The sequence below is a fragment of the Ovis canadensis genome, chromosome 2 (assembly GCF_042477335.2).
Source record: "Ovis canadensis isolate MfBH-ARS-UI-01 breed Bighorn chromosome 2, ARS-UI_OviCan_v2, whole genome shotgun sequence".
Lineage (NCBI taxonomy): Eukaryota > Metazoa > Chordata > Mammalia > Artiodactyla > Bovidae > Ovis > Ovis canadensis.
Genome location: NC_091246.1, coordinates 64,665,053 through 64,691,598, shown reverse-complemented (window position 1 = coordinate 64,691,598; position 26,546 = coordinate 64,665,053). Strand labels below are relative to the sequence as shown.

Sequence of the window (26,546 nt, the reverse complement as noted above, 5' to 3'; positions counted from 1 at the left end):
GAGCATGGTGGGCTACAGTCCGTGGAGTCACAAAGAGTTGGACACGACTGATCAACTAACACTTTTACTTTCATTTTTTCTCCTGCTCCATTTAAAAATAAGCAAATATGTTTGTTAATTTATATACCCCCTTTCCTAAATGGTAACATACTAATGCATATCTTCAGCTAGCTTTGTCACTTAACAATGTATTCTGGAGATCATGTGCAAGAGACCTTCCTCCTCACCCCCTTTCTTTTAGTTGATCATGTGATATTCTATTTTTTTGAGTGGACCCTGTTTTATTCAACATGTTTCCTGTTGATGGACTTTGGGTTTTGTCCAGTTTTGATATTATGCATAAGGCTGCAGTGAATAGACTTGGGCATATGTCTTTTCATTTTTTGTTGGTGTATCTTACATACATTCCAGGAGGTGGGACTGCTGAGTCTCAGCAATACAGGGAAAGATATGTCTGTATTGCCAAGTTCTTTGCCATAAAATTTGTACCATCTTACATTCTCAACAGCAATGTTTATGAGAGCGTGTTTCTCTGCATTGTTTACAGTAGTGTTTATTGTCACATTTTGGAATTTTGTGATTCTCATTAGTGGGAAATGAAATATCACCTACTAATTTTTTAAGGCTCAACTCAAGTACCATGTCTTATTAGTTTGAATCAGGCATGTGTAACTTGTTAAACCCAATACTGTACTGTGGCTATAAGGATACATACATGAGCACCCCACCCCTATAAGCAAGAAGCTTTCTGAATGACTGAAAGTACTGTCTAATTGATGTTTTTTAAAAAAATGTTTCAAGGGCTTGGAAAGTTGTTGGTATTCATTGTATGTTTGCTGAAGGAGAGATAAATGAATAGGCTCAGAATTAGGAACTTGTTTTTATATACCAATTTAGAGTCTATGATTATGTTTATGATCATTTCCAGTGGGTGTTTATCTATTTGGTGGGACCCATGGGAAATTCAGGTGACTGTTGTGGTTTTTTTTTCTTTGTCTGAGAAAAGATGTTCAGAGAGATGAAGACTTTTTTTCTCTGAACCCCCCAGAGAATTTGGCAAATGTATTTTATTTTCTATTTATGTTTCACCTTATAAAGTTCTTTCTTATCTGTTGTTTGTTTTCAGCGTCATAACAGTGGTGAGACACATGTGTTATCATTCTGCTTCTGGATGAAAGCCCTGTGACTCAGAAAAGTTTAGTAACTTGATCAAAGTTACAGAGACAACAGAAGCAGAGCCAGGCCTCAAACTCAGGTCTTCTGATGCCAAAGCCAGCATTCTTTCTTGTACACCACAACTGGCATCTGGAACCTTGTAAGAGTTTTATACTTTTTTCTGTTGTTTTTCTTTAGATAGGACCAGCTTTGAAAATCTTATTTTAAAAATAAAGTCACTTAGGTCATATTTTCCTTTTAATATGTTATACAACATGATATATGTATAATATGATAAAGAAAGAAGTATTATATAAGGCTCTATGTGTATACCTCTCCTAAATTGCTCTTGTCCTGAATTTGTGTAATCGAGGTTTGGGGATTGCATTCATTGCTGGGTGTCTTGCCAGTGATGTAGTCACAGGAGGCATATTGTGAAGATAAAAACTGCCTGTCTTTAAAATACTTTTTCAATCCACAAGGGCAGCTTCTGGTTGTTGACATCAGAGTAAGCACACTTATTTATTCCTCTCTCAAAGAAAGAACTTAAAATAATACTAGAAGAACAAAAAATATATATAGTCTACAAAGATAGAGAGAAATATAAGTGGTCATGGGTAGATGAGGATAGGGTAAACATGCTTTATTAAGTTTATGGCAGAGTAGAGAGGAGGAAGAGGGGAAAATAATACCCTAAAATATGAGAGAGGGGACTGCAAAGATGGAAGTCACTTAGTTCCGTGAGGAACCCTAGCAAAGCTTTGGCCTCAGAACTGGAACCAGTTCAAGATGTCTAATAGCCAACTAGTAGGTGTTCTAGAAAGACAAAATACTCATAATAGAGGGAGGGAATTGCTAAAGAAATAACTGCTTCAGAGCTAAAAGGAGATTTTAAACATTAAACAGTTCATAAGACACAAATCACATAAATTTTAAAAGGACCTGTATTTAGAGATACCATTGTGAAATCTCAGAACGCTAAAGATTTAATGTGGGAATTTACATCTATGAACCATTACTTGAGCGCGTACTCTAGTAAAAAGATGATGAAAATCAAGAAGGGAGAAGATGTAGGATTGTTTAATAAATAATTTAACTTTACCCCACAAGAGGTCTGGCCTTTACCATCAGCTTTTCGGAGATAATCTCTCAACTCCTGGAATGTCTTGCCTGATGAGGTATTATTGTCTTCCTGAGGGTTTTAGGACAGTCAAACTATAATACTATAATAGGTGTGATTAAGAGCAAGGCTTTAAGTCACACCTTGGGGGCCTGGGGATTAAAATTGGCCCTGGGGTCAGTAAATCATGTCCTATGTAATGGAGACTCTTAAGTGAACAGTGCAAAGAAATAAAGGAAAACCATAGAATGGGAAAGACTAGAGATCTCTTCAATAAAATTGGAGGTATCAAGGGAATATTGTGTGAAGATGGGCACAATAAAGGACAGAAATGGCAAGCACCTAACAGAAGCAGAAGAGATTAAGAAGAGGTGGCATGAATACAGAACTGTACAGAAAAGCTCTTAAAGACCCAGTTAATCATATGATGTGGTCACTCACCTAGAGTCAGATATCCAAGAGTGTGAAGTCACGTGGGCCTTAGGAAACATTACTATGAACAAAGCTGATGGTGGTGATGGAATTCCAGCTGAGCAATTTCAAATCCTAAAAGATGATGCTGTTACAGTGTTGCACTCAATATGCCAGCAAATTAGGAAATCTCAGCAGTGGCCACAGGACTGGAAAAAGTCAGTTTTCATTTCAATGCCCCCAAAAAGCAATGCCAAAGAATGTTCAAACTACCTTACAATTTCATTCATTTCACATGCTAGCAACGTAATGCTCAAAATCCTTCAGGCTAGGCTTTAACAGTATGTGAACTGAGAATTTTCAGATGTACAAGCTGGGATTTAGAAAAGGCAGAGGACCCAGAGACGAAATTGCCAACATCCTTTGGATCATAGAGAATGTAAGAGAATTCTAGAAAAACATCTACTTTTGCTTCATTGACTGAGCCTTTTACTATGTGGATCACAACAAACTGGAAAATTCTTAAAGAGATGAGAATACTAGACCACCTTGCCTGTTTCCTGAGAAGTTTATATGCATGTCAAGAAGCAATAGTTAGAATCGGACAAGGAACAATGGACTGGCTCAAAATTGGGAAAGGAATACAAGGCTGTATATTGTCACCCTGCTTATTTAACTTAAATGCAGAGGACATCATGTGAAATGCTGGGCTGGATGTAGCACAAACTGAAATCAAGATTGCCTGGAGACTTAGCAACAATCTTAGATATGCAGATGATACTCCTCCAGGCAGGAGCAAAGAGGAACTAAAGAGCCTCTTGATGAAGGTGAAAGAGGAAAAGCTGGCTTAAAACTCACCATTTCAAAACCTAAGATCATGGCATCCAGTCCCATCACTTCATGGCAAATAGATGAGGAAAAAGTGGAAACAGTGACAGATTTTATTTGCTTGAACTCCAAAATCACTGTAGATGGTGATTGCATCCAGGAAATTAAAGGACTCTTGCTCTTTGGAAGAACAGCTATGACAAACCTAGTTCACTTCAGTCGCTCAGTTGTGTCCAACTCTTTGTGACCCCATGGACTGCAGCACTCCTGACTTTCCTGTCCATCACCAACTCCTGGAGCTTACTCAAACTCATGTCCGTCAAATAGGTGATGCCATCCAACCATCTCATCCTCTGTCACCCCCTTCTCCTCCTGCCTTCAATCTTTCCCAGCATCAGGGTCTTTTCCATTGAGTCAGTTCTTCTCATCAGGTGGCCAAAATATTGAAGCTCCAGCTTCAGCATCAGTCCTTCCAATGAATATTCAGGACTGATTACCTTTAGGATGGACTGGTTGGATCTCTTTGCAGTCACAGAGTCTTCTCCAACACCACAGTTCAAAAGCATCAATTCTTTGGTGCTCAGCTTTCTTTATGGTCCAACTCCCACACCCATACATGACTACTGGAAAAAACATAGCTTTAACTAGATGGACCTTTGTTGGCAAAGTAATGTCTCTGCTTTTTAAAAATGCTCCTAGGATGGTCATAGCTTTTCTTCTAAGCAGCAAGCATCTTTTAATTTCATGGCTGCAGTCACCATCTGCAGTGATTTTGGGGCTCAAGCAAATAAAGTCTGTCACTGTTTCCATTGTTTCCCCATCTATTTGCCATGAAGTGATGGGACTGGATGCCATGATCTTAGTTTTCTGAATGTTGAGTTTTAAGCCAGCTTTTTCACTCTCCTCTTTCGCTTTCATTAAGGGGTTCCTCAGTTCCTCTTCGCTTTCTGTCATAAGTGTCTGTATATCTGTGGTTATTGATATTTCTCCCAGCAATCTTGATTCCAGCTTGTGCTTCATCCAGCCCGACATTTCAAATGATATACTCTGCATAGAAGTTAAATAAGCAGGGTGACAATATTCAGCCTTGATGTACTTCTTTCCTGATTTGGAACCAGTCTGTTGTTCCATGTCCGGTTCTAACTTGCTTCTTGACCTGCATACAGATTTCTCAGGAGGCAGGTAAAGTGCTCTGGTATTCCCCTCTCTTTAAGAATTTTCCAGTTTGTTGAGATCCACACAGTCAAAGACTTTGGCAAAAGTAAGAATGTTAAGTAAGGGACTTCTTAGGTGTCTCAGTGGTGGAGGATCTGCCTGCCAATGCTGGAGATACAGGAGATGCAGATTTTATCCCATGGAGAAGAAGATGGCAACCCACTCCGGTATTCTTGCCTGGAAAATACCACGAACAGAGGGTGTGATGGGCTATAGTCCACAGGGTCACAAAGAGTTGGACATATAAGAACAAGCTACAGATTAAAGGATATCTGGAACACATAAATTCAACAAAGGGCCTGTATCCAGAATATGTGAACTGATACAACTCAGTAAGAAAATGCAATTTAATAGAAAATTGGGCAAATAGACTCAATAACCATTTTAAAACAGGAATATCCAATTGGTCAACAAACATATGATAAGGTGGACAATCTCATTAGTCAAAATAGAAATGCAAATTAAAAATGCAAAGAGATGTCCCTGCCCCTATATTTGCGTATATATACATTTGTGTGTGAAGGTTGCTCAGTCCTTCACTCTTTTCAACCCCATGGACTATAGCTTTCCAGGCTCCTCTGTCCATGGAATTCTCCAGGCCAGAATATTGGATAGCTGTTCCCTTCTCCAGGGGATTTCCTAACCCAGGGATTGAACTCAGGTCGCCCTCACTGCAGGTGGATTCTTTACCATCTGAGCCACCAGGGAAGCCCACATATGCCTCAGAATGGCTGAAATTAAGACAAAATAATGAGGATTGCCAAGAAAGTAGAGTACCTGGAACTCTTATACAGTTGCCAGTGGGAATGGAAACTAGTTTAACCAATTTGGAAAGCAGTTTGCTGATGGCTCAAGGGTAAAGAATCAGCCTGCAGTGCAGGAGCTGCAGGAGATGTGGGTTGGATCCATGGGTCAGGAAGATCCCCTGAAAGAGCAAATAGCAACCCACTCCAGTATTCTTGCCTGGAAAATTCCATGGATAGAGAAGCCTGGTGGGCTATAGTCCAGGGGATCACAAAGAGCTGGATGTAACTGAGCACACACAGCAGCTTGTGAGCTAGCAATTCCTCTCTTAGGTATATATGTCCAACAGAAGTCTATGCCCATTTGTGCCAGGAGACAGGTATAAAAAAGTTTATAACTTTATTCATAAGCTCAGCATAGGAACAAGCTAAATGTCATTAACAGGAGAATGTATTAATAAATGGTGATATACAGTAAAATACTATATAGCAATGAAATTGAACTACAAGTGGATGCTGCAGTATAAATGAATCTTATAAACATTATATTGAGCTTGAAAGGCTAATACAAAAAATATATACTGCATGATTTTATTTACTTAAATTCAAAAACAGGTTAGACTGTAATATTGAGTGATGTATTCTTAGATAACAAAAATGTGAAGGAGGAAAGCAAGTCAGGAGAGAGTTACATTTAAGAAAAAGGAAGTGAGCTATGACATAAAATGTATGGAGGGAGTTTGCTTCAGAATACATCTATGCTTTACATACTTTCTGAATGTGTGACATAATTTATACATGAAACCAAATGGGGGGAAAATATTTAAGTAAAAATGAATTCATAGTGTAATGAAATGAAATTTTAAGAGATCCAACAGAGAAACTAAAAATAGTGATATAATTGCTGAAAAATGAGAGGTATAGAGTCTTATAGTGAGCTACAATCTTTCCTGCAGTTAAAGGAAATTAATAAGAAAATCTCCAAATTAATAAATGAATCATTTAGAAATAGGAACCAAAACAAACTGTAAAAGTATTGCTTTTTGTTTTGTATTTTCCATTTAAAAATAATATATAAATGTATGCTTATTAATTTTATAACCAAGAAAATCTATCACATTATATTTACATTGCTGTATTTTAAAAACACCTGATGATTGGACACCAGACTATAACCAAATACATTTATTGGCTGAGTTAACTTAATTTGAAGAATTTAAATTTTTGAGTAAGTTATTTTCAGTTCAGTTCAGTCGCTCAGTCGTGTCCAATTCTCTGTGACCCCATGGACTTCAGCACGCCAGGCCTCCCTGTCTATCAGCAACTCCTGGAGCTTACTCAAACTCATGTCCATCACGTCGGTGGTGCCATCCAATCATCTCATCCTCTGTTGTCCCCTTCTCCTCCCACCTTCAATTGTTCCCAGCATCAGTTTTTTCCAGTGAGTCAGTTCTTCGCATCAAGTGGCCTAAATATTGGAGTTTCAGTTTCAGCATCAGTCCTTCCAATGAATGTTCAGGACTGATTACCTTTAGGATGGACTGGTTGGATCTCCTTGCAGTCTAAGGGACTCTCAAGAGTCTTCTCCAACACCACAGTTCAAAAGCATCAATTCTTCGGCGCTCAGCTTTCTTTATAGTTCAACTCTCATATCCGTACATGACTACTGGAAAAACTATAGCTTTGACTAGACGGACCTTTGTTAGCAAAATAGTGTCTCTGCTTTTTAATATACTGTCTAGGTTGGTCATAGCTTTTCTTCCAAGGAGCGAGTGTCTTTTAATTTCATGGCTGCAGTCACCATCGGCAGTGATTTTGGATCCCAAGATAGTAAAGTCTGTCACTGTTTCCATTGTTTCCCCATCTATTTGCTATGAAGTGATGGGACTGGATGCCATGATCTTAATTTTCTGCCTGTTGAGTTTTAAGCCAACTTTTTCACTTACCTCTTTCACTTTCAGCAAGGAGCTCTTTAGTTCCTCTTTGCTTTCTGCCATAAGGGTTGTGTCATCTGTATATCTGAGGTTATTGATACTTCTCCCGGCAATCTTGATTCCAGCTTGTGCTTCATCCTGCCTGGCATTTTGCCAGATGTACTCTGCATAGAAGTTAAATAACCAGGATGAAAATATACAGCTTTGACATACTCTTTTCACGATTTGGAACCGGTCTGTTGTTTCATGTCCAGTTCTAACTGTTGCTTCCTGACCTGCATACACTTCTCAGGAAGCAGGTCAGGTGGTCTGGTATTCTCCTCTTTTGAAGAATTTTCCACAGTTTATTGTGATCCACACAGTCAAAGGCTTTGGTGTAGTCAATAAGCAAAAGTAGATGTTTTTCTGGAACTCTCTTGCTTTTTTGATGATCCAGCAGATGTTGGCGATTTGATCTCTGGTTCTTCTGCCTTTTCTAAATCTAGCTTGAACATCTGGAAGTTCACGGTTCAGGTACTGTTGAAGGCTGGCTTGGAGAATTTTGAGCATTACTTTGTTAGCGTGTGAGATGAGTGCAATTGTGTGGTAGGTTGAACATTCTTTCAGGTTATCAAAAATCCTTTAATTTCTCTGTGTAACTTTTCATATAACTTGTGAGAACTTTGAGAGGATAGAAATAATGAGAAAAGGATTTTTGTTTTCAAAGTCAAATCTCACTTTTTTAACAGTTATTTAGGACTGTGGTAGAAGAGTTTATATATTATAATTTTAAGTTGACTTTTTAATCTTTCCTTGCTTCATTACATTTTAAAGGCTCTTGTGCTAATAAATAACCATATTTGATGGCTTTCATAAGCAATTATCACCACTATCACCACCCAGAAACACAGAAGAAAATTGCTGTATCTCTTCAAAAACCCAGCATTATGGATGCTTCCAAGAAGCATCCTACAGGAACAATGTTCTCATTACCTGTCCCTTCATGGGTGTTGCAATGTATTTAGCTGGAAGTATATACCTCTTTTAGGGTCAGACATTCTCATTGTTTTATCCTAGAACTTTGTAATATTGAAGGTAAGACATTATAGATTGTTTTATTTATCAGTTTAAGTGTATTTTGAGCTTACTGATGCACCATGCAAGAAAAAAATAATTTGCTTTTAATTTAGGGAACATATTTATTTTTTGATTCTTTGTTTGCACTTACATTTGTGGGTTCATTTTTGTTAAAAAGAAGTAGAATTAGCTTGAAAAAAGTGTGTAAAATATTCTTTCCAAAAATGCCTTATTAAAAAAAAGTTTTTAAAAAGTAGTATAAGATGGACAAATATTCTTCTAATACTAAAAGAAAAGAAATTTGAAAGCTGAGATTCTGCTCTATTAATTTTTCTAAAAATATGTATTAAATTCTGAGACCTTTAAATGGTGATACCATAATATTTATGATGAAATTAGAAATTTTGATAGAAGGGAAAAAAACTTTTGGGCCAAATTAGTAACTCTTTTTGCCAGCCAATGTAGAACTTATTGTTGTGAGAAATATGTTGTCTCAAGGAAGTTAAAAAGCACAATTATTCTTGTAAGTTTTCTTTCTATATTTGATTGTGTGCTTTACACTTGCTTTTTAGGGACGCATGTTGAGACATCTGGCTTCCTTAGTCTTAGATTTTTGAAACTATTTTGGCCTCATTTCAATTGTAAACTATCCAACCAATTGTAAAGTGTCAGTACTTTTGAGTATTTACAGTAAAAAGAATAAGGACACATACTGTACTCATTTATGACATGGATGGGAGCCATCCAAACGCCCACTCTCGTTTCTGGCAGGTCACTTTGCCTCTGGTTTTGTGTTGTGTTTCAGTTTAGGGAACTCACCTCTATTGTTGTCAAAATTTCAATCTACATTTCTGAAGAAGAATGGTAATCTTAGTTCACCTATGCTAAGAACACTGATTAGGTACTCTTTCTCTAAGAATGTTGCACTTAAAGTATGAGATTTAGAAGGTAACTAGTTCTAGGCACAAAGGTCAGCCAATCTGTTTATAAAACAGGGTTGAGAAATAACCAGCTGTAAGCACTAAGTTCAACCTACCAGCATGTACTCTAAAATCAGTTCTGAGTCATCTGCCCTCTGTGTTTGGCACCCCTGTTTACAGCACATCTTGAGCCTTCTCATGTAGCAACGCTACTGATAAATAGCCTACCCTTTCTGACAGCATGGATGAGGAAAGGACAACCTGGTCTTGGTTGATAAAATGTTGATATATGTGGCGAAGGCAAAGTCTTGTGCAGTTATCTAAAATGCCTCTGTGTGTATGCATTTGTGTGTGAACACTTGCTTTATGTGCTATGTAATGATTCATGTTCTAGGAGGGTGTTTTTTTCTTTTAGAGAACTGGCAGCCAGCCCGCCCTCCCTCTTAGAAATGGGAAATTTCTTGAGCTAATTTAGACATACAGCCTATGTTTTTACACCACAAAGCTGCAACTCTCTGTCCAGACAGCACTGCCAATTATCTGTGATATTTCTACTCAGTATAGACTTTAAAAAAAGCCAGATATTTTTATTAGCCTGTTTTGCATATAGGCTTTTAGGATAATTGTATATTAATATCACTTTTAAAGCAGAAAGGAGTTATTTAAAGAGATGACCTGATTGTCTTGATAAAGAAAATAACATAGTTACAATCCTTTCTCTGAAAATTTGCCCTTGGGTTTGATTGCAGGCTGGAAGGTGAAAACTTTTGGATTAAATTCCAAACTCTAGAACAATAGGATTTAGGCCAAATAATTTACTCTTTCTATATCTTTGTTTTCCAATCTGTTACATAAGAATCAAAGCATTTACTATCTCCTTACAGGGAAATAAAGCATTGGTAAATAAAAATGCATTTGCTGTGTTTAAAGGGCTAAGCCATGCACCATTTTTCGGTGTGCTCCTTCTTTCTGGCACCAGAGACTCCCTTGTGGTCATCATATTTCTCATTGGCAAGAAAAAAGCATATCACTGTGATGAGAATCCAGAGAGAAATTCTGTGCCATGCACAGCTTAGTTATCCAAGAAACAGGCAAAATTAAGACAGATTTTGTGAAAATTCTGTTTTGTGTTTTCTGAACTAGGAGAAGGCACAATTTTCTCAGAGGACAGAAACATGCAGAAATGGGCTAGAATGACCTGTTAGGAGAATCACAAATAGAGATTGGAAGGTGGTAGCATTTACTCCTTTGAGGATCTTTTAAACAAGCAAATAAAAACATTAAAAAAAATAGTTTATAAAGACAGGAGGATTGTTTTTTGTCACTTTTTAAGAGGTTATTTTAATTGACAGTGTGCTTGAGTGAGTTATTGGGCCTGCCACCGATTAATTTAGGGTGTCAGTCTATGTGCCAAGCTGATAACTATGTGTTAGGAACTCAAAAATGAATAATAAACAATTTTTTGCCCTCAAGGTCTTCTTAACCTCCCTGAGAGAGAAATACAAATAATTACAATAAGATGTGATAAGTGCTAGACTAGTAACAAAAACCTGTGCTGTGATTACAAATTTTGCCTGGGGTGTTTGGGACTGAAAAGGTAGTGTCTGCATTTGACCTTGGAGAGTGAGAGGCAGTTAGGTAGAGGAGGCCATTTCACTCAGAGGGCCGAGCATGTAAGGAGGCCTGGAGAAGTGAACGTCAGTGGAGCGTGCGGGTATGTTAGAGAGAGGAAAGTAAGTGTTTGAAGGTCAGAAGCCCCAGGTTTGATAACCTTGCTGGGTAGTCATTCGCTGACTCTATGATTTAGGGCACATTGCTGAGCCTCTCTGAGCCTCAGTTGCTACATCTATAATATGGGGACATTATTATGTATCCTGAAGGATTCTTGTGAATGAAATGAACCAATAAATCTGAAGGACCTGGAACTGTACAAGGAGTTAACGTTCAGTAAGTGGTCACTATTGTTTCATCTTTTTAAATGAGCTGCAGCTGCTGCCTTGGAACTGCAAATTGTTCAAAATATCATGGGCTTATCTTGGGAGGGGATTCTCAACATAAATCATCCATAAAATGTAAATAATACCTACTTTCAGGGTTGTTTTGAAGATCCAGAGTTAATATTAAACACAGGTCCAATAATAGTACTCAATAAACAGTAGTTAAAAATTGTGATGACACTTCTGTCTCTCAAAGGCCAAAATATATGTATATTTCCACACTCATACTGAAGAAATTGTGAATTTTCATTTGCACACATAATTGTAAATTTTTGTGGTTTAGCACCTTCTGCTAAACCAGAGGCAGAAAATCATTTTTTTGTTTTATAGAAAATTACTTTTGACAGTATGTTATTTATCCACCATAGGCAATGTGTTATATTAATGAATATTTCTATGTTAACTGGTATAGTCATCAAACCATGTTTGCTTTTCCATTTCTGTGCCCCAATGCTTGTCACAGTACCAGGTACTCAGTAAATGCTTAGAGAAATACTTGCTACATGAATTAGTGGGTAACTCTCTAGCTAGTCTCTCAAACATAAATATATATTTTAATGGAGTAAAAGTTTTAGGTCTTGAAATTGCCTTTTGAAAACAAGTTTCCCAAACCATTTGAACAATTGAACACACAGAAATACGTATTCTATCAGCTTTGTGGAGAGGATCATGCCGCTCCAAAATCTTTGTTTGCCTGAAAGTTGCATTGGTCCAACCTGTAATTATAATTGTAAACAGTTATTATGTCCATGATTATTATTATGACATTCCTAATGAGCATTTTTGTAGAGGTCAACCTGTTATATCAATAAACCAGGACTAGAATATCTTATGTGTTCATATTTCTTCTTTCTAATACTATATTTACACACCAGAAATGGTAGAAAAATCCAGGACTTTTTTTTTTTAGCTGCTCCTTGTGGCATGTGGGATCTTAGTTCCCTAACCATGGCTCCTGCAGTGGAAGCACAGTGTCTTAACCACTGGACCGCCAGGCAAGTCCAGTCCAGCACTTCTTAAGTTTCCCAAGGAAACTTTCTTACCTTTTACTCTACCCAGTTACATAATGCTTTTGAAATGTTAACATTTCCAGTGTTCTTTCCATTTTTTTTATTAGCCAAGTTTTATTATTTTTAATTTATTTAAAAAGATTTTTACTGAAATGTTCTTTCCAGTTTAATTATGATGCTGGGAGGGATAGGGGCAGGAGAGGAAGGGGACGACCAAGGATGAGGTGGCTGGATGGCATCACTGACTCGATGGACACGAGTCTGAGTGAACTCCGGGAGTTGGTGATGGACAGAGAGGCCTGGCGTGCTGCGATTCATGGGGTCGTAGAGAGTCCGACACGACTGAGCGACTGAACTGAACTGATTGATAATAATGGAAATGGTTGCATGTACCCTGGCTCAAGTTGACCCTTATACTCTGACTTAAAAATGCTGGTTTGTAAGGGAAAAACCAGCATGGATCCATAAGAATTTCCTTACTCCACATTAAGCAGCTATAGCCTCAGAGTACCAATTATCTCTCCCACTAACTTCTAAACAGAACTAGACCCAAGTCATGTTGTTGCAGGAAGGCGGGCCCCTTCCAGGGCCCTACACTGGGCTCTTGTCTAACACTAGGAAATGAATTGTCTGAGGAGACACATGTGCTGACAAAGCAAGAGATTTTATTGGGAAAGGGCACCTGGGTGGAGAGCAATAGGGTAAGGGAACCCAGGAAAACTGCTCTGCTGCATGGCTTGAAGTCTCAGGTTTAATGGTGATGGGATTAGTTTCCAGGTGGTCTTTGCCCAATCATTCTAATTCAGAGTCTTTCCTGGTGGCACACGCATCGCTCAGCCAAGATGGATGCTAGCGAGAGGGATTCTGGGAAGTGGACGGACACGACACGCAGTGTCTCCTTTCGACCTTTCCCAAACTCTTCCGGTTGGTGGTGGTTTATTAGTTCCATATTCCTTATCAGGATCTCCTGTCATAAAACAGCTCATGCAAATAGTTACTATGGTGCCTGGCCAGGGTGGGCGGTTTCAATCAGTGTGCTTCCCCTAACAATGTAGCCACACAAAGTCACTTTTGTCTTACTTTCTGAAGGGCTACAAGGAAGAGAATTCACAACTTGCCTTGAAAATATATCTGTTCTTTAAGAACATTATTGGTTTCACATTCTGAAAAAATTATAATATTACAAATTTATCTAGGTTCTCTTATTTGTTTAGTAAAAAAGGAAAGAAAACGTATTTAACTGGCACTTTTTTTGTTGTAATCAGTTCTTTGGCCTAGATTTAGAATCCTTTGGCTGATAGAGACTTTGAAAAGCTCTTCATTTATAAATTTGGAAACTAAGGAGATCAACTGGAAATTTATACTCTGGAGTTTTAAGATACTCTCTAGCTTGTTCCTTCCTGGAGAAGGAAAAGGCAACCCACTCCAGTACTCTTGCCTGGAAATCCCATGGACGGAGAAGCCTGGTAGACTACCGTCTGTAGGGTCCCAAAGAGTCTGACACTACTGAGCGACTTCATTTTCACTTTCACTAGCTTGTTCACAAATTTGTCCTTACTTTGAGTTATGACATTCGATATTTTATGTGATGCTGTTAGGATTCAGAGCCATCACCAATCTGAGTCCTACATTTTAAATTGTTCAACATTGCCATTTATTCACTGAGCAACTACAGTTAGGTAGAACATCTAAAACTGCCTTTTTTATAGGCCAAAAAAAAAAAAAAAAAGACAACCCAGTGTTCAATCTCAAAAGTACTTACCGAGGATCTACCCTGTGAAAAGCAAAGGTTTGGCACTGGGCGGCGGCCACAGCGCAGACCCGACTTCACTCTCTCGCAGTTCGCTCCGCGCCCTCTGCAACCATGTGTGACAAACCTGATATGGCTGAAATTGAAAAGTTCGATAAGTCGAAATTGAAGAAAACGGAAGCGCAAGAGAAAAATCCACTGCCTTCGAAAGAAACGATTGAACAGGAGTAGCAAGCAGGCGAGTCATAATGAAGCGTGCGCCGCCAGTATGTACTGTACATTCCACAAGCATTGCCTTCTTATTTTATTTCTTTTAGCTGTTTAACTTTTAAGATGCAAAGAGGCTGGATCGAGTTTAAATCACTGTGCTACCCCTTTTCATATCAAAGAATGGAAAACTACTGACAAAGTAGGCCGCGCCTGCCTCTCCCATCTGCCTGTGTGGCCGGCAGGGAAGGAAAAGAACTTGCATGTTGGTGAAGGAGGAAGCTGGGTGGGAGGACAGTGAAATCTAGAGTAAAAAGCTGGTCCAAGGTGTTCTGGGAGCTGTAAACTGCAGTTTAATCAGAGTGCCATTTTTTTTGTTGTTCAAATTATTTAAATTATTGGAATGCACAATTTTTTTAATATGCAAATAAAAAGTTTTAAAACCTGAAAAAAAAAAAAGAACAAAGGTTTGATTATGAAAGAACAGTAATCCAAGAGTAGAATACCAAACAACAGCTTTTCAAATATTCACTCTACAAATTTGGTGTAATCTTTTATTTGTAACTAATGTTTTTATGACACTTTATATGGCACACAAAATGCTTAAATAATATGGAAGTCTAGAAAATAAAAACTGAAAGTTCTTTCTTTATCACCTGTAGTAAATTGTGTTAACTTTTATTTTGTTCCAGACTGCTTTCTTTTTTAAAAAAATTTTACATGTGAAATGAAATCTGCAGCAGTTTTTTCTACTCAGGATTATATCATAGACAATTCTCATACATACAGAATATTTTTGAAATCAAGAGAAGTCAGTCAATCTTTTTTTTTTTCCTACGTCAGACGGGTAATGTGCCGGTGTCATAACAAGGTTTGCAGGGAGGCACATGTCACGCAGCAGCGTGAACACCCAATCATCACACTCGTGAACTACAAAAGGATCTACTCACTCAATCTTTTTAACAGTCACTTCCCACTATAAATGTCTTTTAATTGAGGAGTTTTCAAATTTAGTTTTATTGTGGTAATTTTCCCCAAACTTAAAAGACTCCTTATAGTCACAAAACATGTTTATGTAAAATCTTTTAAAGAACTAAAGGAACATACAGTAACCACATGCTTTTAACACAGTGGGCTGAAAACAAAAGAAAAGTGATCATTCAAATGTTTTATCTCTTCTATACCAAATAAGAACCAGCTTAGAATTTCAAAAAACTGAAATAAGCTCCAAGGGAGTATAGATGCACCATGGCTGACATGAAAGGATGTTGGTCTCATCTTTTTTTCTTTTTTTAACTTGAATGTAATTGCTATGTTATATTAGTTTCAGGTACATAATGTAGTGCTTAGATATTTGTATGGTCTCAGCTTTAGAAAAAAGGATAATAAACTTGGAATTCTGCATTTAATATTCTTTATATTTTTCTTCAATATTTGCCATCTGCTGCTGCTGTTGCTGCTGCTGCTAAGTCGCTTCAGTCATGTCTGACTCTGTGCGACCCATAGACGGCAGCCCACCAGGCTCCCTGTCTCTGGGATTCTCCAGGCAAGAACACTGGAGTGGGTTGCTATTTCCTTTGCTTATTTGCTGCATTGAGTGCAGGAAATCAAATGAGTAGGCAATAGTTTAACGTTTTTCCCCTTGGACATAGTTGAGGTTGAATATAACATATAAATATAATACAATCACATTTCTAACAAAGTTTTGCTTCCCAGGGCAGACATAACTATATCAGCATTTTAATAGGTTTCCACAGAAAACATTGACTTCTAGGGTTTCCACCTCTTAGCAAAGTGGAGAATACCGTATGGTATAGCAAGAACTCTGCTCTGAAATCAAAGGCTTACTGTCTCCTCTAGAATGAAGGGGGCTTCCCAGATGGCATTAGTGGTAAAGAACCCAGAAGGAGGTTGGACTGGGTGATCTCAAGGTTTATTTTAAAAAACATTTATTCTTAAGTTTATTTGTAAATCCTCAGTTCCACTGCTCCCCCAGCCCCCTCCTCCGCCCCCAAGAAAGATCAAAATCTGTATCTGTAAACACCAGAGAACTGGGATTGATTACATTGTTGTTCTGTCACTAAGTCATTTCCCACTTTTGGCAGCCCCATGGACTGCAGCATGCCAGGCTTCTCTGTCCTTCACTATCTCCTGGAATTTGCTCAAACTCACGTCCATTGAGTCGGTGATACCAAACAACCATCTCATCCTCTGTCACCCCATTTTCCTCCTGCCCTCAATCTTTCCCAATATCAGGGTCTTTTCCAGTGAGTCAGCTCTTTGCATCAGGTGGCCAAAGTATCGGAGCTTCAGCTTCAGCATCAGTCCTTCCATTGAACATTCAGAGGTGATTTCCTTTAGGATTCACTGGTTTGATTTCCTTGTTATCCAAGGGACTCTCAAAAGTCTTCTCCAGCACAACAATTGGAAAACATCAATTCACTGATGCTCAGCCTTCTTTATAGTCCAACTCTCACATCCATACATGACCACTGGGAAAACCACAGCTTTAACTATACAGACCTTTGTTGGCAAAGTGAGGTCTCTGCTTTTTAATATGCTATCTAGGTTGGTCATAGCCTTCCTTCCAAGGAGTAAGCATCTTTTAATTTCATGGCTGCAGTCACCATCTGCAGTGATTTTGGAAACCCCCAAAATAAAGTCTGTCACTGTTTCTACTTTTTCCCTATCTATTTGCCATGAAATGATGGGACTGGATGCCATGATCTTAGTTTTTTGAATGTTGAGCTTTAAACCAGCTTTTCCACTTTGCTCTTTCACCTTTATCAAGAGGCTCTTCAGCTTCTCTTTGCTTTCTGCCATTAGTGATTAGATTCCATTGTTAGTAAGGATGTTTTTTGATATCTTTTTTGTATCTTCTAAACTACAAGTCTGCCCCTATTGTAGGAGAGATAAAATGTACATCTAAATATACAAAAATAAAAACCTGGTCTTTTAACTTGACGTTTACTCCTTTATTCCTTTTAATTGTAAACTCCACCAGTGAACCTAAAATATTATGAAATTTAGTTTAATTGAAACAGTAACATAGCTATGAATATAATGTAGCTATGCATTTGTACCACATTTATACCAAACAGTGCATCTGAACCAAAAAAATCACAAATTATATATACTATCTACAAACATGCGGACTTTGTTTTCTTGTAGCATGGTATGAAAATATGAAGATTTTAGGAAGATACAAGGTTTTCTCCTTTCCTCACCTTCACACTATATGTTGAAAGTGAAAGTATAAATCATTCAAGACAGATTGATATGTGTGGGTATTTACATTTTTGTCTATTGAAAATGATCAGTAAAAGGTTTTAAAATTACCTAAGACAAAATAATATATATATTTTTAAAGTGCATAAAATGTGCTGTTTTTCAATTTTTTGGCTGTATTATATTAGGAGTTGACTGTAACCTATCTTGTTTTGCTTTTTCTTTGTTTTTGGTGGCTGAGAGAAGGAGATGCCAACAAAATGGTTACCCTGAGCATTGCTGAAGGGCTCAAGTGTTATCATGTTCTGCACTGATAGACATCTAAGTGGATATTAAGTCATTTTATACTGATGAGTGATTTTTATACAGTAGGGCCTCAAGCTGCATTCTGTCTCCATTTATATCCTTGGAAAGTATTTAGATGATTATCTGAAATCTAAAATGATTTCTTTTTTTTTAAAGCTTCTGTTTGTAGATCTGGGAAAATTAAACCAAGATGCATGATCAGACAATTTCTTTATAAAAGGTACTGGGGACATTCATCTGTTATTAACATATATCATTTGCTTGCACAAAATAACGCATGTATTCATTGCAGAAAAATCTCAAACCACAAATAAACAACATTAACCATTTTCTCTAGTGGCACCAGGAGAAGTTACGATAATAGCATTTTGAAATCTAATCTAGTCTTCTGAGTGAAAATGAATGCATGTAGTAGAATGCTTAGTCAGAAAGTCAGCTAGTGAATAACAATTCCTCCCTTCCTTGATGGAAAGTTTATTGAGTTTGTTTTTAAGGAACCTGAAACAGAAATTGCCAGTTCTCAGGTACCAGTGGGAAATCTCTAAATCCATCTGTTGTTCTTGAAGGATTAGTTTAGTTTTGGTCTCTAAATTTAATGTCTGAAAAGAAGGGTAAGTAAGATCAACTCTTCTCTTGGTGAGTCTAAAAAGAAGAGTAACTGAGTTCTAAAGTAGAAATAAGGGGAAGGGAAATGGTTGGATGCTTAAGGAAGTCAGAAGAGCTCTAGTCTTGTCATCAATAATGCTGAATTTGATCCTACCCACTATTTGACTTTGACCAATTGACAGCCTCCTTGGGCACCATTTCCCATGTATGAAATGAAGGATTTGGAGATAATGGAGAGTGGAAGGTGGGAGAGAGATTGCAGAAGTGTTTAAGACGTAGCTCCTAATCAATTGGGAAGATTGGCCTGAGAAAGAACTGTATTTCTAAATTGGGTGGTGGTGGTGGTGAGGAGATAAGGAGGCGGGAGAGGACCTTAACAGAAGACTCAGCTAAAAGTCTCATCTCATTTAATAGTTTCATTCAGGATCTAGAGCTGTGCTCCCCAATATGGTGGCTTCTAGCCACATGTGGCTATAGACCTCACAAAATGTGTTCTAAGTATAAAACACACACTGGATTTTGAAAACTTAGTAAAATATCCCCTTAGCATTACAAAAAAGATTGATTCAATGTTAAAGTGACAGTATTTTAGATATACTGGGCAAATAAAATATACTATGAAAATTTATTTTACTTTTTTCTTTTCATTTTAGTGCAGTAACTAGAAAAATTTAAATTGCATATGTGGTTTGCATTTTATTTCTATTGGCCAGTGCTGATCTAGAACACAATGTCAGTGAATTACACTTTGAGAAAAAGTGTGGTAATTAACTTATACACAGATGTGGAAGATGTTACAGTTTTAAGAATCATCTAATAGAATGAGTCAGAAATTTAGATATATTATAGACAAGAGAAAAGAAGGAAAATGGGAACGCTTCCCAGGTAGCTCAGTGGTAAAGAATTCGCCTGCCAAGAAGGAGACATGGGTTCAGTCCCTGGGTTGGGAAAATCCCCTGGAGAAGGAAATGGCAACCTGCTCCAGTATTCTTGTCTGAGAAATCCCATGGATAGAGGAGCCTGGTGAGCTACAGTCCCTGGGATCACAAAAAAAGTTGAACATAGTGACTAAACAACAACAAAAACAAAACCCTTGAAGGTAAATAATAATACCAGGTTTACAAGTACACGAGTACAAACTTCCTTAAGACATAAAGCAGTTCAGAGCTAGTCTTAGTTCAGGGAAACATGCCAGAATCACATCCCGTTTGCAGTGGTTGATTATTTTACCTGTACCTTTCTGTAGACTACCTGTAATAGCTCTCTGTAATAGCTTCAAGCAAGAGGGTAGGGATGGGAGAGAGGAAAAGAATGAGGGATGGCTTATGAAGCTTATTTATATACTTTATAGATTGGGCTCATTGCAGTATGAGTTAATATGTGTCAATAAATGATTACCACTGCTCTGATAAGCTGAAGGCATTTGTTAAGTAGCAACTCATCTTCCTGGAAAATTTCCTATACCTCATACAGGTGAATCATTTACTTCCAGAAAATAGTACAGTTACCGTAGACTCAGTTTAGTCCTAGTAATTAAATTCAGTTAACCAAGTAGGGTACAGATTTTACAGTAGCATGACAGGAGGGAGCATACAACTCTGAAAGGATTTTGAAAATGTTTTAAACACCATATATGTGTGTTTGGTTGCTCAGTTCCGACTCTTACTGACCCCATGAACTGGGATGATTTCCAGCAAGAATACTGAAGTGGGTTGCCATTTCCTCTTCCAGGGAATTTTCCCTGCCAGGGGTTGAGCCTGCATCTCCTGTGTCTCCTGCACTGCAGGCAAATATTTCGCCACTGAGTCCTGAGGGAACCCCTTAAACACCGTGTCCAGTGGCTTTTCATAGTCTTCATCCCCCTAAACTCCAGAGCACCACTTGACAGGAATAAGTTTCCCTTTATTATTTTCTTTTCCATCACCTTCTGTGATGTGATTCCCAAAGCCCTCCTCTTACTGCTCCGACCTGGCTTGTCAGGGAGGCAGTGTAGTATCAACTGAAGTGCTGAGGTTGTGGGTTGTAATGAAAGTTTGGGGTGATAGTTTATGTAAAGTACATGCTAGCTTCTCGATAGATTATAAGAATTAGCGTTTGTTAAATTACTTTTTACTGAGTGTTTTCCTTTACCCATTCTGTAAGTTTATGTTCTCTCCTCATCATACAGTATGGAATTCAATTCAGACCTTTATTTTCCAACATAACCTCTACAGTGATCAGTTCAGTTCAGTTCAGTCACTCAGTTGTGTCCGACTCTTTGCAATCCCATGGACAGCACCATGTCAGGTCTCCCTGTCCATCACTAACTCTTGGAGTTTACTCAAACTCATGTCCATTGAGTCAGTGATGCCATCCAACCATCTCATCCTCTGTCATCCCCTTCTCCTCCCACCCTCAATCTTTCCCAGCATCAGAGTCTTTTCCAATGAGTCAGCTCTTCTTATCAGGTGGCCAAAGTACTGGAGTTTCAGCTTCAACATCAGTCCTTCCAGTGAACATTCAGGACTAATCTCCTTCAGGACGGACTGGTTGGATCTCCTTGCAGTCCAAGGGACTCTCAAGAGTCGTCTCCAACACCACAGTTCAAAAGCATCAATTCTTCAGCGCTCAGCTTTCTTTATAGTCCGACTCTCAGATCCATACATCACTACTGGAAAAACCATAGCCTTGACTAGATGGACCTTTGTTGGCAAAGTAATGTTTTTGCTTTTAATTATGCTCTCTAAGTTGGTCATAACTTCTCTTCCAAGGAGTAAGCGTCATTTAATTTCATGGCTGCAATCATGATCTGCAGTGATTTTGGAGCCCCCCAAAGTAAAGTCTGTCACTGTTTCCATTGTTTCCCCATCTATTTGCCATGAAGTGATGGGACTGGATGCCATGATCTTTGTTTTCTGAATGCTGAGCTTTAAGCCACTTTTTCACTTCTCCCCTTTCACTTTTATCAAGAAGCTCTAGTTCTTCACTTTCTGCCATAAGAGTGGTGTCATCTGCATATCTGAGGTTATTGATATTTCTCCCGGCAATCTTGATTCCAGCTTGTGCTTCTTCCAGCCCAGCATTTCTCATAATGTACTCTGAGTATAAGTTAAATAAGCAGGGTGACAATATACAGCCTTGACATACTCCTTTTCCTATTTGGAACCAGTCTGTTGTTCCATGTCCAGTTCTAACTGTTCTAACTGCTTCCTGACCTGCATACACAGGTTTCTCCAAAGGCAGGTCAGGTGGTCTGATATTCCCATCTCTTTCAGAATTTTCCACAGTTTATTGTGATCCAGTCAAAGGCAGAAATAGTCAATAAAGCAGAAATAGATGTTTTTCTGGAACTCTCTTGCTTTTTCAATGATCCATCAGATGTTGGCAATTTGATCTCTGGTTTCTCTGCCTTTTCTAAAACCACCTTGAACATCTGGAATTTTACAGTTTATGTATTGTTGAAGTCTGGCTTGGATAATTTTGAGCATTACTTTACTAGTGTGTGAGATGAGTGCAATTGTGTGGTAGTTTGAACAATCTTTGGCATTGTCTTTCTTAGGGATTGGAATGAAAACTGACCTTTTTGAGTCCTGTGGCCACTGCTGAGTTTTCCAAATGTGCTGGGATATTGAGTGCAGCACTTTAACAGCATCATCTTTTAGGATTGGAAATAACTTGGAATTCCATTACCTCCACTAGCTTTGTTCGTCGTGATGCTTCCTAAGGCCTAGTTGACTTCACATCCCAGGATGTCTGGTTCTAGGTGAGTGATCACACTATCATGGTTATCTGGGTCATGAAGATCTTTTCTGTGCAGTTTTTTCTGTGTATTCTTGCCACCTCTTCTTCAGATCTTCTGCTTCCGTTATGTCCATACCATTTCTGTCCTTTGTTGAGTCCATCTTTGCATGAAATGTTTGCTTGATATCTCTAGTTTTCTTTAAGAGGTCTCTGGCCTTTCCCATTCTATTGTTTTCCTCTATTTCTTTGCATTGATCACAGAGGAAGGCTTTCTTATCTCTCCTTGCTATTCTTTGGAACTCTGCCATCAAATGGGTATATCTTTCCTTTTCTCCTTTGCTCTTTGCTTCTCTTCTTTTCACAGCTATTTGTAAAGCCTCTTCAGACAGCCATTTTTATTTTTTGTATTTCTTTTTCTTGGGGATGGTCTTGCTCCCTGTCTCCTGTACAATGTCACAAACCTCCATCCATAGTTCATCAGGCACTCTGATGGGACTATCAGATCTAGTCCCTTATATCTATTTCTCACTTCCACTGTATCATCATTAGGGATTTGATGTAGGTCATACCTGAACGGTCTACTGGTTTTCCCTACTTTCTTCAATATAAGTCTGAATTTGGCAATAAGGAGTTCATAATCTGAGCCACAGTCAGCTCCTGGTCTTTTTACTGACTGTATAGAGCTTCTCCATCTTTGGCTGCAAAGAATATAATCAATCTGATTTCTGTGTTGACCATCTGGTGATGTTCATGTGGAGAGTCTTCTCTTGTGTTGTTGGAAGAGGGTGTTTGCTATGACCAGTGCATTCTCTTGGCAGAACTCTTTTAGCCTTTGCTCTGCTTCATTCCATATTCCAAGGCCAAATTTGCCTGTTACTCCAGGTGTTTCTTGACTTCCTACTTTTGCATTCCAGTCCCCTATAGCGAAAAGGACATATACAGTGATTGGAGGCTACAAATGTCATACCTGAATCTTTCTTGGACTGCACAGTTTAAGCATTGTCAAGGTTTTCTAGGCCTGGGTATCTGATAACACATAAATGCTTCTTTCTCCTAAAACTTTCTGCCCTCTAAGAGTCCTCATGTTAACACAACTCCTTTTGCCAGATCAGCATCATAGCTGCTTGCTTGGGTCTTCCCATTTCCTGACCTTATAGCCTTGAACACTCCAGAGCTCTAGGAATACATGCAGGACACTAACACATCCCAGATCATGCTTAGTTTGGGTTCATGTGGGAATTCCAGGAGACGGAGGAAGTTTGATGATGGAGTAAGATGACTTTGTTTATTTTTTAACCACTTTCTTGATGTATAATTGCATATTTTTAATAGCTGTACATATTTTATGTACACGACTTTCTTTGACTGACAAGATACTGTTGGAAAGATTTAGTTGTGGGGCATTGGGCAGGACATTTCACCTCCCTATCTCAGTTCCTTCATTTATTTGTAGGATGAGTGAGCTGGACTTCATCCCTAAACTTCCCAGTACTGGGATGTCAAGCTTCTAGAAAGCAATAGGCATAGAAAGGAAGGCAAGGCTCATAATATTCTTCGAAGGTTTCAAGTGAAAGAGTGTTGCTGAAAGCAGGATAATGGGAATGGGTTGGCGTTCTCAGAAAGTTCATGTTACCAGTAAATTTCAATAGCTGTAATTAATCCACACTGTGTGAGTAAAAGCTTCCTATCCATAGAACATAGACAAGTTCTATGTACTTGCTATTAATTTTTCTATGGAAATCATCACTTATGTATCATAAATCATTCATTAATCATAATATTTTTGCTCATTTTTATTGTTTATTTATTTCAGGTGGTGCTAGTGAGAAAGAAATGGCAACCCACTCCAGTGTTCTTGTCTGGAGAATCCCAGGGATGGGGGAGCCTGGTGGGCTGCTATCTATGGGGTTGCACAGAGTCGGACACGACTGAAGCGACTTAGCAGCAGCAGCAGCAGCAGTGGTAAAGAATCCTTTTGCCAGTGCAGGAGATATAAAAGACACAGGTTCGATCCCTGGGTTGGGAAGACCCTCTGGGGAAGAAAATGGCAACCCACTCCAGTATTCTTGCCTAGAGAATCCTATGGACAGAAGAGCCTGATGGGCTACAGTCCATGGAGTTGCAAAGAACTGGACATGACTGAGCAACTTAGCATGCACACTAACACACAAACAAATACCCAATACTTTCCCACTGTAAAAAAAAAAAAAAATTCAAGCAATAGATTAAATGAAAAGACAGCAAAAATCAAATGACTCAAACTGTGATCGTCCAGAAATAGTCATTCAAAAAATTTTGGTTGGTATCCTAATTTGTATGACCCTGAATAAATGAGATCAAACTATAAATGCTGGTTTATAAACTGCCCTAAAAAAAAACAACCCTCTTTAATGAGTGTAGGCATCTTTTCCAACAAAAACTGTTAATTTAGAATAATCTTTTGTATGTCATATTCCATTGTGTATGTATTCCACTGTATATATGTATATATTCCATTGTTTCATAAATATATTCATTTCCTGATGGACATTTAAGCTATTTCTAATTCATTACAATTAAAGATGAAGGATGTCAAGTCATATCTAAGCTTACAAATGTATTCAAAATCACTCTGAGTGTTTTCTTAGTTGATTAAGAGGCAGTCAGTAAATACACTTTGATAATTAGGCTTTCACTGCAATGGTCTAGTTTCTTTTGCATTTGCAAAAGATAACTTCATTGTGACCATTATTTTCCTGAAAGATGGCAACTTATACTTAATCACCATATCAAAAAATTAATTTCATACTATTAGAGATGAGAAGGTAAAATAAAGTATCCTTTCCTCAGCTGAAACTATTATAGTTATTTCTAATTAAACCATCTCTGATGCACATGATAAAACATGTACTGGCTTCTCATCTCATTTGAATATGAAGTTTCGTTGTCACTCATTTTAGCAGCTCTTTGTTTTACTTAAGTCAATAATACCTTTGACTTGAGCTGACACCATCTCTTCTTGTTAACCATTGACTGCAGTTCTGCGTAGCTTGAGTTGGATGAATAAAAATAAAAGACAAATATTCCTGTAAATTAAAAAAGTTTAATTAAAAAATTTAAAATCCCAAGCAGGTTAAAGCAATATTATGAAGTAATTTTAAAAAAATGTTCTGGGAATGAATTTATAGAACGTTTTTTCTTTTATCCAACTTTTACATTGTATAGTGTCTGGGACCATGTGGACATTAAATAAATATTTGTTGAAGAAATGAGTGAATGGGTGAATGAATGAAGTACTTTCAATTTGTGACTTAAATATTGGCATATATCTGACTCCATAGAGCCAGTTTTTTTTACAATTCAAATAATCTGTATGCATTATCATAGAATTGCTATTTCTGTACTTACAAGGTGAATATCTTTTGCTGAACATAGCTCACCTTTTTTTTTTTTTTTTTTTAATCATTCTCAAGATCTGTTGAATTTGGAAGACATCTGCAAACTGTCCCTTGGGACAAATCTAGCCTGCTGCCTGTGAGCTAAAAATGATTTTTTAAAACATTTTAAAATGGTTGAAAAAAATCAAAAGAAGAATATTGTTTGATAGATGAAATTATATACAATTTAAATCCTATAAATAAAATTTCATTAGAATGCCAGGATTACTTTTGCACTACCATGTACTGGTGAGCAGTGGCCCACAGAGCCTAAAATATTTACTGTCTGGCCCTTCACATAAAAGTTTGCCAACTCCTAGTTTAGGTCTGTTTTAGTCAGTTTCAGGTACTATAGTAGAATGATATGTTCCTAAAAAAATATGTTCTTAGCATAAAGTAAGCATGGCTATTACAATTTACCAAATATTAAATTTTTACAATCATTTTTTTTCTGTTTTTAGGAGCTATGGCTGAGATAAGAATTTTAAAAGTCTTATCAATATCCCAGCAGTCAATTTACTGCTTTGAAATCTGTAGAAATTAGTTGCAAATAAAATCTTGATTTCAACCTTACAAATTATTTAATAATACTAAAATACAAGCACCAATTAAATTCTCTTAATAATATTTGAAATATATGCCCTGAAGTGATACAAACAACAGAGCAAAATCACTAGAGTCTTTTATGCTTTGTATAAGACATGTGCTAGCAGATTTTTTGAAGCATCTTTGTCTCTAGTTTTAATAACTGTAGTCTCAACTATGACATATTTATTTTTTAAATTAATTAATTTATTTATTTTAATTGGAGGCTAATTACTTTACAATATTGTAGAGGTTTTTGCCATACATTGACATGAAACAAGTGTACTATGACATATTTAAATTTGTTGAGATGTTACATGCTCAGTCTTGACCATCTGA

The 26,546-nt window shown here is 37.7% G+C and overlaps 1 protein-coding gene and 1 non-coding gene across 2 annotated transcripts; one reads left to right on the top strand and one right to left on the bottom strand.

Annotated features, from left to right (window-relative positions):
* The first annotated feature begins 14,196 nt into the window (after positions 1-14,196).
* On the top strand, positions 14,197-14,460 carry LOC138434563 (thymosin beta-4-like). Its single transcript, XM_069579380.1, has one exon. The coding sequence runs from the start codon at positions 14,254-14,256 to the stop codon at positions 14,368-14,370; it is 117 nt and encodes a 38-aa protein (XP_069435481.1). The 5' UTR covers positions 14,197-14,253; the 3' UTR covers positions 14,371-14,460.
* A 723-nt stretch (positions 14,461-15,183) lies between these two features.
* On the bottom strand, positions 15,184-15,288 carry LOC138434935 (small nucleolar RNA U13). The gene has a single exon (XR_011254991.1). It is a non-coding gene; the product is annotated as a small nucleolar RNA U13 (small nucleolar RNA).
* Positions 15,289-26,546: the final 11,258 nt, after the last annotated feature.

What these genes read in the sequence shown, in the direction of transcription:
- LOC138434563 (XM_069579380.1), top strand. Translation starts at nt 14,254, where the DNA reads ATGTGTGACAAACCTGATATGGCTGAAATTGAAAAGTTCGATAAGTCG.